Source organism: Cinclus cinclus, chromosome Z (genome assembly GCF_963662255.1).
Source record: "Cinclus cinclus chromosome Z, bCinCin1.1, whole genome shotgun sequence".
NCBI classification, from domain to species: Eukaryota; Metazoa; Chordata; class Aves; order Passeriformes; family Cinclidae; genus Cinclus; species Cinclus cinclus.
In genome coordinates this window covers 73,341,255-73,355,259 of record NC_085084.1, presented here as the reverse complement: position 1 = coordinate 73,355,259, position 14,005 = coordinate 73,341,255, and the positions used below count along the sequence as shown (strand labels likewise).

The following is a 14,005-nucleotide window of genomic DNA, read 5'->3' as shown; positions in this document are numbered from 1 at the left end:
ATGAAGCAGATGAGGTCCTCTATGTGCAGATAAGAAAAACCTCATGTTTGCAAGCCCTGGTCCTCACAGGGAACATCAACCATCCAAGTATCTGTTGGAGGGGCAACACAGCAGGGCACAGGCAATCCTGGAGGTTCTGGAAAGCACTCATGATAACTTCTTTCCACATGTGACAGAACAGCCAGAGAGGAGAGGTACTTTGGTAGACCTCATCCTGACCAACATAGAGGAGCTGATGGGGAACATGAAGCTCAAGGGCAGCCTTAGCTGCAGGAATCATGAAATGGTGGAGTTTGAGTTCCTCAGGGCAGTAAGGATGGCTTACAGAAAGCTCACTGACCTTCACTTCAGGAGAGCAGACTTTGGTCTCTTCAGAGATCTGCTTGGTAGAGTCCCATGGGATAACATCCTGAAAGGAAGAGCTAGTTAATAAAAGCTGGTTAATATTCAAGAATCACCTCCTCCAACCTCAGGAGGGATGCATCCCAACAAAGAGGAAGTTAGGCAAAAATGCTAGGAGGTTAGCATGGATGAACAAGGAGTTCCCAGACAAAGTCAAACACAAAAATGAAGCCTACAAAAGGTTGAAACAAGGACAGGGTAAGGAATACTGAGAGTATGTCCAAGCCAAACATAACCTGGGCTGCATCCAAAGCAGCATTGCTAGCATTTTGAGGGAGGCAATTCTCCTCTCTATTCTGTCCTCAGAAGACTCACTGGAGCATTGTGTTCAGCTTTGTGTCCCCCAGTATAAGGACACGGACCTGCTAAATCAAGTCCAGAACAAAGGGTGTTCAGGGACCAGGCGCACCTTTCCCAGGAGGAAAGGCTGACAGAGTTGTTCAGCATAAAGAAAATAAAGCTCTAGGGAGACCTCAGAGCAGTCTTTTTGTACCTAAAGGAACCTACAGGAAAGCTGGAGATAGACCTTTTACAAGAGCATATAGTAACAGGTGAGGGGGGAATCACTTCAGACTGAAAAAAGGGTGGGTTTAAATTAAAGAAATAATTCTTTACTGTGAGGAGATGAGGCACTGGAACAGGTTACCCAGAGAAGCTGTGGATATCCCATCTATGAAAGTGTTCAAGACCAGGTTGGATAGGGCCCTGGATAATCTTCTCTAGTGAAAACTGTCCCTTCCCATAGCAGGGGGTTTGGAAGAAGATCATCTTTAAGGTCCCTTCCAAACCCAAATGTTTCTATGATCTCCGATGATTCTCTGGTAACTTGCCTGTTCTCTTTGATGTTCTACAGGTCTGATCTTGACAGAGCTATTGGAGCTCTTTACAGTTTCATATGGCTCCTCAAAGAACTCTACAAAATAAACACAATTACTCTAAATTACAAAACTACATGGATTATAGTACTGTTACATGATTTCTGACAGCAGGTCACATAAATCCACTTTTTCACTTCTGTGAAGTGTTCAGAGTTGTTTCAGCAAATTCAAAATTTGTGCTCTTACTAGTGTTGATGCATGCACCCAAAAAGAGAGGTAAAAAATCCCCCATCTTATGTAAAGGGTGTGAATATGATAATTTATGCATACTCAGCTCTTAAAATTTGCAAATTGTTTTGCACAGTTGTGTGAATATTTCTGGAATGAAAGCATATGAGAGAACAGAACATGTTAACATACATTGTTCTATCTCTATAGAAAAAAGTGACATAGTGAAAAAGTGATCTTGAAAAAGTCTTGATAAAACAATTTTATATAATTTAGTTATAATACAAACTGGATAAAATAACTTCAGCAGAACAACGAAGACATTCGCATTTTTCAATTAAATAAACAGAGGGACATAAAATCACATTCATGCAAAACTCCTACTGCTTTATATGACAGACCATAATAAAAGGATGTACCATTAAAACAAACCTTGTTCTGATGTTGCATCCAACTCCTGCTGAACAAATGGTTCCATTTTATTCAGGTCTTCAGTTATATGAGGCACAGAATTACTTCCATTATTATTTTCCTTCTTATAAAAATATTTTGACTTTGCAGATATGCTGATAATAGGGATTAGAAAATAGAATTAACAACATAGTATTTGGCTCACTTCAAGTATGCTGTTCCTTTCAGATTGTGGGCTAGTGCCTAACTGTAAAATAAACACTATTGTGATATAAGCAGTACTCATTTAGGTTTTCTCTCTGACTATGATTTAAACCAAGCTTAATTCTTTTTGCCTAGCTGTGATATTTTAGTGTCATTTATGATACACTCTTTCAGATAGGCTGTTTCCAGACAAACTGTGCTATGCCTTCAAAATCATCTGGTTCAGGACACATTTATCTCCCTCACAGGAAAACTGTCAGATAAGACATAATAATGTCTCAAAATATTAGAGATTATTTTCAGGATACTGGAACTATATGAGATCTATAACTCACTCTCTATATATATCCTAATACCAGAGATTTTTTTTTTTCTTCATTGAAACATAAGATGAAATGCCACAGTGCAATTCAGGTTAAGGATTCTTTATCTCCAGGACAGTGTAAGATACTAACAAATAAAATATTTACTGCTTTTCCCATCTATTTTTCTGACATTACACATATGAACATAGCTAGATTACAGATCCAGAGGAAAATAAACATTGCAAACCACTCATCTCAAATCAAAGAAAATTACACTGAAGAGAGGGGAAGTTATCTGAATTCTTTAAGAAAACCATGACACCTACATCACTAAGTTTATAAACGGCCATTTACAATTCAATTAATATGCAAAAGCTACATTATTTTCTACCTATATAGAAATGTCTACCTAATGTACATGTGGAGATGGAGAATGGAGATGGAGAATATTTAATTTGCTTCATGCACCTGTAAACAATATGCCCCAGTTTAACTTTTCACACAAAATTTAACATGTATATAACACATAGTAACAGTAGATTTCTTCATGATGCTCAGTAGAGGAACTATGACCAACTAGAGTTCTTAGGTTAAAAAAAATTACCCCAAATACCGTTCACAAAGATTATCACAGATTTGTATAATCTGGACATCAAGAGGAGAATTGGCCACTGTGGAAGAGCCTTCATCCATACTACTTTCTTCCTCTGTTCGAGACTGGGCTTCTGATAGAGATGCAATTTCTTTCAGATATTGATCATCTGGGTGCTATTAATAAAAATAATGATAATCAAAATTCACTAGTTAATAAAAAGACACCTAGTACTTTTAAAAAAACCACAGTGTTTTCATATAGAATTATTATGCTTAATTCATATCCTTTTCTTTATTATAGAGCCAAGAAATCCTGGATTTACAGCTGCCTGTGAAACTTGAGTTTCTCCCCTTCTTACACTAAGTGAAACAATGGTCCTCTGAATTATCCAAAGAAAATACAAGAAAGATTTCTCAGTGTCAACTGAGTTTGAATTGTCAAAGACACTATATAACAATATAATCAAGATAAATACATACAGTAAGATTTGGCCTTATTCAGCCAATACAGAACTCTCAAATTACCACTGAAAAAAGTATGAAAGGCAGAAAGATATACATAACATTGTTGTTAGATGTATGAATAGAACTTGTAAGTTGAAAATAAAATACCAGTCAAAAACCCAGAAAATACAAACGAAAAGAAAGAAAAAAAATTCTCTTTTGAAACTGGAGAAAAGCCTTCTCAAATAAAGTCCCACAACCCTCTTCCCTCAAACCATTTCATATATTCTCTGACTCTATGTACCGTTAATTAGAGAAGCTAAGCAATCCAGTTGTCCCTGAAATATAAACTAAAGCAATATGTACCAGATTCCTCTGGCAAATCTCTTCCTTCATATCCACACATATACTCCAAATCTCTGTAACAGTGCTAGTCATTTTTTACTGGTCTCTAACCAGTAAAAATATGCCAGTTAGACTGTATCTGCACTATCCTCAAAGACAGATGAACTTAAAACTCTTGTGAGAGGAACTAATTCTTTATTCTTTGTCTTGCTTTGCCATATTCTATCTCCAGTAGTACATTTTTTCAAAGATGATATCTAAAACCAGATATAGTGGCCAAATTTACAGGAATTCATGCAGAAAATGTGGTATCTGGATAAATTACCTATATTTTGAACTTCCAAAGAGAACTTTCATCTCCAACTCAAGTATTTCTACTGATAGCATTTCAGTATTTCTGGAATTTTTCTTTTTTATTAGCAACTCTTAAAATAAAGGCTATTAATCAATATTCCATGTTTTACTGAGAACAGAACTATGAGGTAAAACATGCATGTGATTTTTCCTTACTGGTAAAACTCACACATTTCACTGATACTTGTCCCATCCTTTTTCTTACCTTACATTCTATGCTCTTTGTTTGAGATCTGTCTCCATATAACTGTTCTAACAACCAAAAAGACGTAAGGATAGCTGCTGCTGATGTTTTCACACGTAGCATTGGGAGAGTCTCTTCTAAGGAATCTTGTTTATTGGAACCACAGAGCAGTCTTTTATCAGACCATCTGATCATCCACTCCAGTAATTTTGAAATATTGTTCAATTTGCCCATCAATTCCATAGGCAGCTCTTCTGCTGGTGTAATACCAACTACATCAAGAGTTTTGTAAAGGTATTTAGAAACTGCCTGAGTTTGCAGGGTAGAGGAATTATGGTTAGGAAGGACCTGGCTTGTCAGTGCAACAGTCAGACTGTCAGTCTGAGCTCTGTATATTGACTTGTATTTCAAACCAAATAAGCCTTCTTTAAGTCCTTTTGCTAGATTATGCACAGAAGGTTCTGTGTGCTGTTCAACAGAGTGTACAACTGTTGGTTTTTCCAAAATATTTTTGTCTTCATTACAGGCAGACACTTTTTCAGGATCACAAGATGCCAGGGTGACAGTATAGCATGACCCAGCTCTAAAAACACTTGGACTTCTAGTTTTGTTTTGTCGACGTTTTAGTGTTGTGTGAACATCAAAAAAGAGTGAGTTCAATTCATGCTCTTGAAGCAGTCCAGAAAAGCTAGTGAGAAATGGAATTCCAAGGTCACTGCACTTTATCAGATCTCTCTCAAGAACATAACTCAGAAAGAGTTCTAAAAATCTGACATATTCATCATCATCACGTTCAAATTCCCATGCACCAACTACAGGCAAATTGCATCGATTAAGCATGACTCTCCTACACACTTTGTCTTTATGTTCTGTTTTGCAGTTAGGAGCTTTTATCTTGTGTATAGTATTTTTGCTACCTATTTCCCTTTGTTGTTGGAGTTCATTTTCCCTGTAAGACAAGAAATGTAAGAACCATTAATACCCAAATGAATTTTAAGAAGAATTACATGCAACATTAATTCCTTATCACCCACTGAAGTTAAAAATAGCCAACAAATCCAAATTTATATTACTACAATGTATAGGTGGCAAATTAATCAAATTCAAAATCCATAGACAGAAACTAGGCATTAACATACATGAATGTTAATATAGCTGACAGTAATTTACACTTCAATAATACTTTAGTCACATACTAACTGATATATACTGATAACATTGTCTGTTCTAAGATTTGGGAAATCTGTAATTTTTCACTTGATAAATCACTCATGTGACAATTAACCGGTTTGATGAAGAAATTTCTTGAGCAGCGGGAGAGAAATCTTTTTTTTTTCCTTCTTTTTCCCCTTTATTTAAATCAAAGGCTTTCTGTTGTAGTCTTTTCATACCTTGGGAATGAAGGTGTCTGAGCTCTTTTTTCTTCAGAATGCAAAGCATAAGAAAGTGTGTCTGCCATGTCTGCATCACTGTATACCTGAGGATTCCCAAAATCAGCAAGTGTGCTTGTGCTTAGACTAGTGCCTAATGAGAATCTGTCATAACAGTGCTCCTCATCATTTGATGCTGCCTCTTCTACTGGCTCCCATATATTGATTTCTATAGGGCCTATGTTCTTTACTACACGTCTCAAGGCCTTCCTCCTCACTTCTTCAGCAGCCTGTATAACAGACATCATTTCTTCACTTTCAGGACCTACTGAACGAAAGAAAAACAAGTCTTCCATCTTTCTGTTTTAAGTTAGTCTGTCAAATTGAGACATGAATTAGATTTCAATTAAAATCATTAATTAGAGCCATTTATAAATTCAACAAGAAACTGATAAAGTGAAGAAACATTGACATTTTGAAAGCCATGATACCCTGTGACTGATATAGACATATCAGAAACACAGACTTAGTCACAAAACTCAAAGTTGTCCAACTGATAACTGCAGTAATTGTCTTCCATGGGGTATGAAAGAAAGTATTATCACAAGCTGATAAGAAGCATAAATACCAAAGCTTGTTAAAACTTCCTAAAGAATGATAATTACCTTTAACAGTACTATGTCTGAGTCGCTGCTGAAGTCCATGATATTTATCTCTTAATGAAACTCTTATATCTTCAGGATTAGGAAATGCCTTTACAAAAATCTCTGCCACCTACACATACACCAAAAGAAAAAAAAAGCATAGTTTCCAGAAGCTATCATTTATTATCAAGTAGGTATCTTTTCACACAGAACTTACACCACAAGAAAATCTAACTAGTAGGTTTTCCAAGGAGGAGAAATACTTGTGATAATCTCTACTGCTTTTATTCTGGTTTTAAGGCCTTTTACCTTTTTTACTGGTGGCAATTCTAATAGCAGACTCAAAATTACATCTTGAACTAATTCTTCAGCATTCATGAATCTGCAGAAAGGAAGCATTCGACAAGCCCACTCCACTGCATTCAGACACTGCTCAACTGTGTAGGCATCATATCCATTCTCATTCAGATCCTAGAAATCCACCAGAAACATTAATTAGTATGAGCAATATATTTCAGCAAATTATTCATACATTGCAAATAGTAATGCTTTCTTCCCACAGAAAATAAAATTCTCTAACTTACCTGCCAAGAAGAGTAGTGTATGAGGACAGGAAACAGATCAATGCTGTAATTGATCATAATGTACATCCAAAAAAAAAAAAAAGAGGAAAAAAAGGGCCTTTTTAAACCAGCTTAGGAAATAATCCATTAGCACTCTGCTGAAGAGTTTGCTTACAGTCACAAGTAAAACCTCGAGATTTGCCTAAACTGTGAAGCAAGTAATTCCACTTTGACTTCAGGTGATCATAAATTCTTACTTGTGAGCAAGACAATTAAGCCCTGCAAGAGGCTTTTAAGATACATTGGTTTATTTTGGACAGTATTTTCTATCTCATTTGTCACTGTCACACAAAGTACAGAAAAATCAGAGTATTCTACCATTTGAAACAACACCAACTCATTTATCTGAAACTTGTTTTTTCTTGTGAAAAAAAATCTTGGGCATCTTACAGAATACATATCAAATAAGTTAGTGGTTTCTTTCTTTTTATTCCTGGACCTCTGACATCAACTGATGAAAGGATAAGTAGAGAAAACATGATTAATTTTTAACTTTTTTCATTACTCTTTCTGACAACCACATATATTTAACACACCATAAACCCCATTTTTGGTGTACTAAGTATATATTATTCAGAAAATACTCAAAATATCTTGACCTAATGGGGAAAAAAAACAAACCAGAAAGTAAATTCTTAGGTCAAAAAGTGTAGAAGTTATTGCTTTCCTGGCAGCTCTTCTGACTCAAATAAAAAGCAAAAGCCCAACAGAAATACTGTCAAGATGGAGATCACATGCACTGCACACTACTCCATAGCATCAAATACATAATTCACATTTCAAACCCTGTGCTCATTTTGTTCTGTTAAGCAAATAGAAGTTCTCACAGAAATATGCAGAAGATCTTTAGAATTCTTCTCCAGAGCTTTATGCAATTAAAATGTATCTCTACTATATTAGTAATACAATTACCTTGGTATTGTTAATATTTTCCCTTGCAGTTTGGTACCGCCTACAGCTGTCAGATAATTTTTCACGAACATGAAACATCCAACATAATGCACAGAACTCTCTGAACCAACCTACAATACAAACATGCAATATGGTGAGATTCTATTTAATTAAATTAAATAGAGCAGCCTGAGATTTTTCAGTATTGCTCTGGAGCTATACAACTCCTTAGTCCCACTTAGAGCTCATTTTCTTTCACATCTGTTAGGTCTGTAACATCTAACTCCCAATCCAGAACAGCATGTTTTAGAATGAGTTTTGATAACTAACATAAAAGCTGGAAATTAAATGACACGTTGCAATATACTATTTCAAGCTAATAAGAGCTTATTTTCCACCCGTGGATTTTCACTGGTGTTTTTTTACCACCTCTAAATTATTTTATGTTGCTGCATACAGACCTAAAATTTTACAGGTAATATCATCAAACTGATGGCCTCCAGAAGATGTAGATCCATAAATAACGGTGTGGAAATTGCAGTAATGAAGCAAAGTCTCTGGAAATGGACTCAGCAAAGGAAGAGAACCTTTCATTCGAATCTATAAAAACAGGTAAATAAACAATCAAAACAAATAAAAAACAGCTAACCTTTTACAGGTATGATTACTAAATGCACAGCCTCTCAGTTATTAGAATACTGCAAAGATCAGTAAAATTCCCTGAAGCTTACTTTCCGTTTTCTTCAAAACACTATTCTGAAAATTTATTGAAAGGAATATGTTTAATATCAGCTGTGGCACAAAAAATACTTTTGCTTGTATTCACGATTACTACAAAATACAAGAGTAACACGAAGTATAAGAAGAACTAAGATCACAGTCAAGAAACCACCGATTCCACACAACTCCAGGTTGGTATCGCCAAGTTTTTGCCTCCAGTTTCAGTTGGTACATCTGACCAGCTCCCCATGCCAACATAAGCCATGTGACCATGAAAAAGAAAATACTTTTCAGTCAGATCAGTTCCTGATCTCAAACACTGCATTAATGCTGGTGCAGGGGAGCTGCAGAAAGGGAGAGCCGCACACACTCCCTTCACAACTCAACCTTCTTTAAGTAGCTATGTTACAATAACCTAAGAGAAGTTTTGATTTCACACAAAAACTTTTAATCAATTTATTCTGAACTTGCTTCAGTGCAAATAAATTGCCTGAAAGTAAAATGAGATCTTACAAGTTCTGTGCTCTAAGATGACCCCTTTATCTGAAGTGAGCATTACCTTCTCTGTTACATATTCAACCCTAAGTGATTTGGAGCATATTTCCAGATAACAGCTATAACTCCCAGTTAAAGTCTGCTTTCTTCTTTCAGTGGAAAATAAATGAATTTGTTTGTTACCAATTAGGTACAGAAAGACACACAAAAGGAAACACTTCATGAATTAGATCCTATATATCTTTAAGTTCTGGTTTCCTAAAAAAATGGACATGACATCTAAAAGTAGATGACATATATAAAACGTGACATCAAGGCCAAGGTGAGACTGAATGTTTCTGCAACTGCAAACTCATCAGTAATATTAACGATGCAAACAAGTTAAAAATATAAAGTTAGATATTTACTTTCTGCATAACTTTTCTAGCCCACTTCAGTTGTGTAATATACCACTGTGCTGCAGAGCAAGAACAATGAGCAGCCCGGAAGAGCAAGATAATTCGCTGAAGAACTCCTGATACTTTCTGACGGACTTCTTTCTCCATTTTTACAAGAATGTCATCACTGCCTTCCTGAAAATGCAAAGACAAAGCCCACAATTAGGAGGCACATGTAACTAAATGTTGTTAGTGGTCCTAATGCCTTCTTGTTTACAGCATAGATAATTTATGGAAAAAACACAGAAGCACACATACTTTCTCCCCACTGCTGTGCTACTAAGGTAAATGACCAGACATGGAAGAAAACAGAAAAATGAGCTCAAAGGAATTAGAATACTTCATAAAAATTCATAAATACATTCAAACAAACACACAAGAAACACACCTCACTGAGAGAAGCTGGTTGAGGACAGTACAATGGTGGTGCTGGAAGACAGAGCCCAACCGGAACCAAACCATAAAACTTTTTGCAAAGATGCTTGGCAGAATCCATCAAAAGCTGAAATGTCTCTGAGAGAATATCAACATCTGCCATAACAGCTGCTTTCAGTAGTTCCTGCATTGAACTGTAAAGAATATCTGCATCTTCCTCTTCAATGGGATCTATAAAATATTAAGCCCAGAAACTGATAAATTAATTGAATCAATAAATGGATCTTCATTCTGACATCATGAGGTTGTCTTAATTTGCATTCATATATTACAATGATAGATCTCATCTACTTGCTTTAGGGTAAGATCTCATACATTTAAAAACTCTTATTCAATTATTATCTTAAGGTCTGCCCCATTACCATGAAGCCTACTGCCTTTCTAGGTAGAGAACTGAACTTTTTAGCTAGGCATTTGCTTGGCATAACATTCTGGCAAATCATTCTTACCAAAGAAGGCAAAACCAGGTACGTTATTAATCATGACTAAAAGCAACTATTTTATCAGTAAGTACATCCACTTGCTGACAATTTGAAATGTTTTCAGACAAAAAGAGAATTAAATAGAGAGATTGGGCCAGTAAATTTTCTGTGGAATATAAATAAGGACAGGTTGACCTAGCTAACAGTGTGAATTTCAGCAGTTAAAGCATTAAGATAGGAGCTCAAAGTATCTGCAGGGACCAGGGAAGACCTGGCCAACAGTCAGAGAGACAACTAAGAGACCTGCTTGTGTGTCTTCATGTCTCTAACAGCAAGACAAGGGGAGACCAAGGGAGCCATGACCATATGCCAGAAATACAGTGTGTACATAGGTATGTGAGTGTCCCCGAAGGTCAGTCACCTGGACAGGCTGAGGAGCCCAGACCAGCTCACTGCTCCATCCTACATACTGACAGGACTGTATACTCCAGGGCAGCTGCTGTGAGGACGCATGGACAGTATGTGTCAGGGGGGAAAGAGGGTGTTTGTGAGGGTCTGTACCAGAAAGCAAAGAGGGGCTAGGGCTCTGGGGGCTCACATACACAGACATGAGCAACCTGTGAAACTCAGCAACTGGGTCTGCTGGCCATCAACTCAGCTAATGGTCTTGCCACTGGCCCAGCTACTGGAGTGATACCTGTTTGTACAGTGTGTATCTCCATGCAGACCTTCACCCTGGCCAACAGGAGAGGGAAAGGTGATAGTATGGTTGGTGCTGCCTGTGTGAGTGGTGAGCAGGCCTGTACCTGTTCACGTGTGGCCAGTTGTATACAGGTACTGTGTATGCTTATGTACTACTGGGAATACATTCTCAGCCTTGCTAGCTGCTGGACCTGGGGATCCACTTTATCAGAAAGGAAAAGGCAAAACTAAACACCTTCTTGTAGCCAATTTCAAATGTGATGATACTTCCCATACTGTTAACACATTACTTTTTTGTTTGTTTATTGTAACAAAGGTTGAGTTTTCTTCCAAATAAGTTAATATCAAATATAGTAAAATAAAGGTTTGGACAATACAAATGAGAAGACATTATATATTCCATTTCTGGAATGATCAAAGCCAAAAGACATACATTTGTGAATTTTAAGCATTTTGAATACATTAGAACAGTAATACACACACTAGAAAAGACAGAGTAATTATTTCTTTCTCAGATAGTGTATAACACTGAATATGTAGCCAAATAACATGAAAATAACCACAATTATTTTTTATTTGAAGTACCTGTGAATTTCTTGTATTTAGTATGTCCTGATGTTTCAGAAGTTACTGGCTGTCCTAACAACAACTGTAACTTTTCCTGAAAAGTCTGCATTGGTAATAAGCTTAATGGCAGGTGACACTCTGTTTTTTTCATTCTGAAAGTATAACGAGATATTAACAAATTAATATCCATACATAATCCGATTAAGATCTATTAAACTATTATCTATGCCAAATAACACTTTAAGTTTTACACCTACTAGGAATCTGGGAGTATGAATTTCTGAGGCAATATATATGGCTTGTCAAAATAAACCTCATGGAAATAACTATATAAAAAATACAGTATACTAATTACAATTGCAAATTTACCTTGAGAGCTCATCAGAGTTCTGACAATACAGCTGGTAGGCCAGACCAATTGAAACAGACAGCTTCCAGTCCCCAAGTGTGCGTGCTAACCACACAGCCTCTGGAATGAGCCCACCAATAAAGAATAAATCAAGAGCATATTCAGCTGTCCACACAGATGAAAGGTTCTGGTCCATGACAGCTCTGGAAACCAAACAGTGTTGCAGTGGAATGACACGAGGAGGTAAGTCTGTGACACAAAAAGCACATTTTAAAGTTTGCATAAATCCTCATGCTATCAGATGAATAATCTAGAATCCATTTGTTCATATTGCCTGTGTATTAGTTTCAGTGTACAATCACATTATTATTAATTTACTTTTATTAGAGGTACACCATAGAAGTGCATCTGCAGCAGCAGATGGAACTCATACAATGGTGTAAGAGTGTATTCAGAACAGGCTATTTTTCTGCTTAATAATGTGGGATATGAAAGCAAGTGCAAAATTTCTGGTTTTGTTTTTTTTACTTTAAAGATTTAATCACAGTGATGGACGATTTGTAAATACTCTTCTCTAAGACATATCAGAGGGTACACCTGAAATAAATGGAAATTCCTAGAGTTTTCCTAGTGTACCCACACTGTTTGTACACACTGAGCAATGCTAAAATGCATTTTTGAGAAAGAACAGTACATAATATTCTGTGATTCTTTGATTTTAGGACAGTATATAAACTTCAAGTATATAAACCATGCAAACTTCAGACAAATTTAGTATCACCTTCTTTGTTTACATTTAGATTTGTTTTTCAAGGTTTTGCTTCCTTGTTCTCCTGGAGCGGTGCTGATCAACATGAATAAGGACTTACTTGCTTCTCTCACAGATTCTGTTTTGCTCAGACAGAAGGCATTATTCAGGAGATATTCACACTAATCCGGCTTGTATAATGTAATTTTACCCCAACTGTCCCACCATGTACATTGATCTTTGTCTAATCAAGTATTAAAATCAAGGGTAGGTTTTATCTAGAAAGCTGTCCAAATAAAGCATTCAGAAGACCATGAAGAAAGAAGTAGATATCAATGAAAACCTAATCAATCAAAACAAGTTAATATTGTAAAAAAAATGTGGCATTATAATATCAACTTACTAGTAGAGTACCTAAAATGCTTCCAAACAAATCTTTATTCCCACAAATATTTGAAGCAGAAGCTCTGAAAATAAAGGTTTCCTGACAAAACAACTCTTCAAATGGAATCTCTCTGAAACCATTCACTGTGATAAACAGTAATTCTCAGGAAAAAGCTGAGAAGCAGGAGTTAAACTAACAAGTACTGCTTGGTTTCAACACCAAGCAATTTGGCATTCCCACTTGCTTTGACAATATGGTGTCTGAAGCATTTGGATTTGGACTGCAAACCTTGACTAGTCGCCAGGTAACCGAACATTGTTTTCCTCTGGCTTTTCAGCTGAAAAGATCACACCAGATCACAGATTCAATTCACTGCTTCTTCAGCACTGCTGTTATCTCACTTCTGGGAGGATCAGAGTCAGTCAAAGCCAGATCTTTAGGCAAAATCATGTCAAATGATGATAAAAAGGCTGAGGTACTTAATGCCTTCCCTTCCTCAGTCTTCAATACTAAGACCAGTTTTCTGAATAACAAGCCTTTTGAGCTGAAGAGCTTCCTGAGGAAGACAGGAATGGAGAACAGAATGAAGACCCAACTCCAAGGGAGAATGGTCAGCAACTTGATATACCACTTAGACACACAGAATTCTGTTGGGCAGGATGGGATCCACCAAAGGGTATGGAGAGAGCTGGAAGAAGTACTCACTGAGCCAGTTTCCACCATTACCCATGGTCATGGCTCACCAGGGAGGTTCCAGCTGACCAGAGGTTGGCAAAAGGGACACCCATCTACAGGAAGAGCTGGAAGAAGTCTGGAGAACTACAGACCTGTCAGCCCGACTGTGGTGCAGCAGAAAGTCACAGATCATCTTGAGAGCCATCATGAGACATGTGCAGGACAACGAGGATCATGCCCAGCCACCAAGGAT

General features: G+C 36.8%; 1 protein-coding gene across 1 annotated transcript in view; it reads right to left on the bottom strand.

The window, feature by feature from the left end:
• Nucleotides 1-14,005, bottom strand: part of CPLANE1 (ciliogenesis and planar polarity effector complex subunit 1) — a 57,891-nt gene that overhangs the window by 26,989 nt on the left and 16,897 nt on the right. The window contains exons 16-29 of the mRNA XM_062512924.1: nt 11,965-12,193; nt 11,614-11,747; nt 9,858-10,075; nt 9,440-9,604; nt 8,279-8,417; nt 7,839-7,948; nt 6,613-6,774; nt 6,325-6,433; nt 5,681-5,987; nt 4,311-5,238; nt 2,973-3,136; nt 1,881-2,014; nt 1,233-1,315; nt 341-409 (exon numbers count right to left, since the gene is read on the bottom strand). Coding sequence (XP_062368908.1) covers nt 341-409; nt 1,233-1,315; nt 1,881-2,014; nt 2,973-3,136; nt 4,311-5,238; nt 5,681-5,987; nt 6,325-6,433; nt 6,613-6,774; nt 7,839-7,948; nt 8,279-8,417; nt 9,440-9,604; nt 9,858-10,075; nt 11,614-11,747; nt 11,965-12,193 — 2,951 coding nt within the window. The remainder of the gene's footprint in view (nt 1-340; nt 410-1,232; nt 1,316-1,880; nt 2,015-2,972; nt 3,137-4,310; nt 5,239-5,680; nt 5,988-6,324; nt 6,434-6,612; nt 6,775-7,838; nt 7,949-8,278; nt 8,418-9,439; nt 9,605-9,857; nt 10,076-11,613; nt 11,748-11,964; nt 12,194-14,005) is intronic.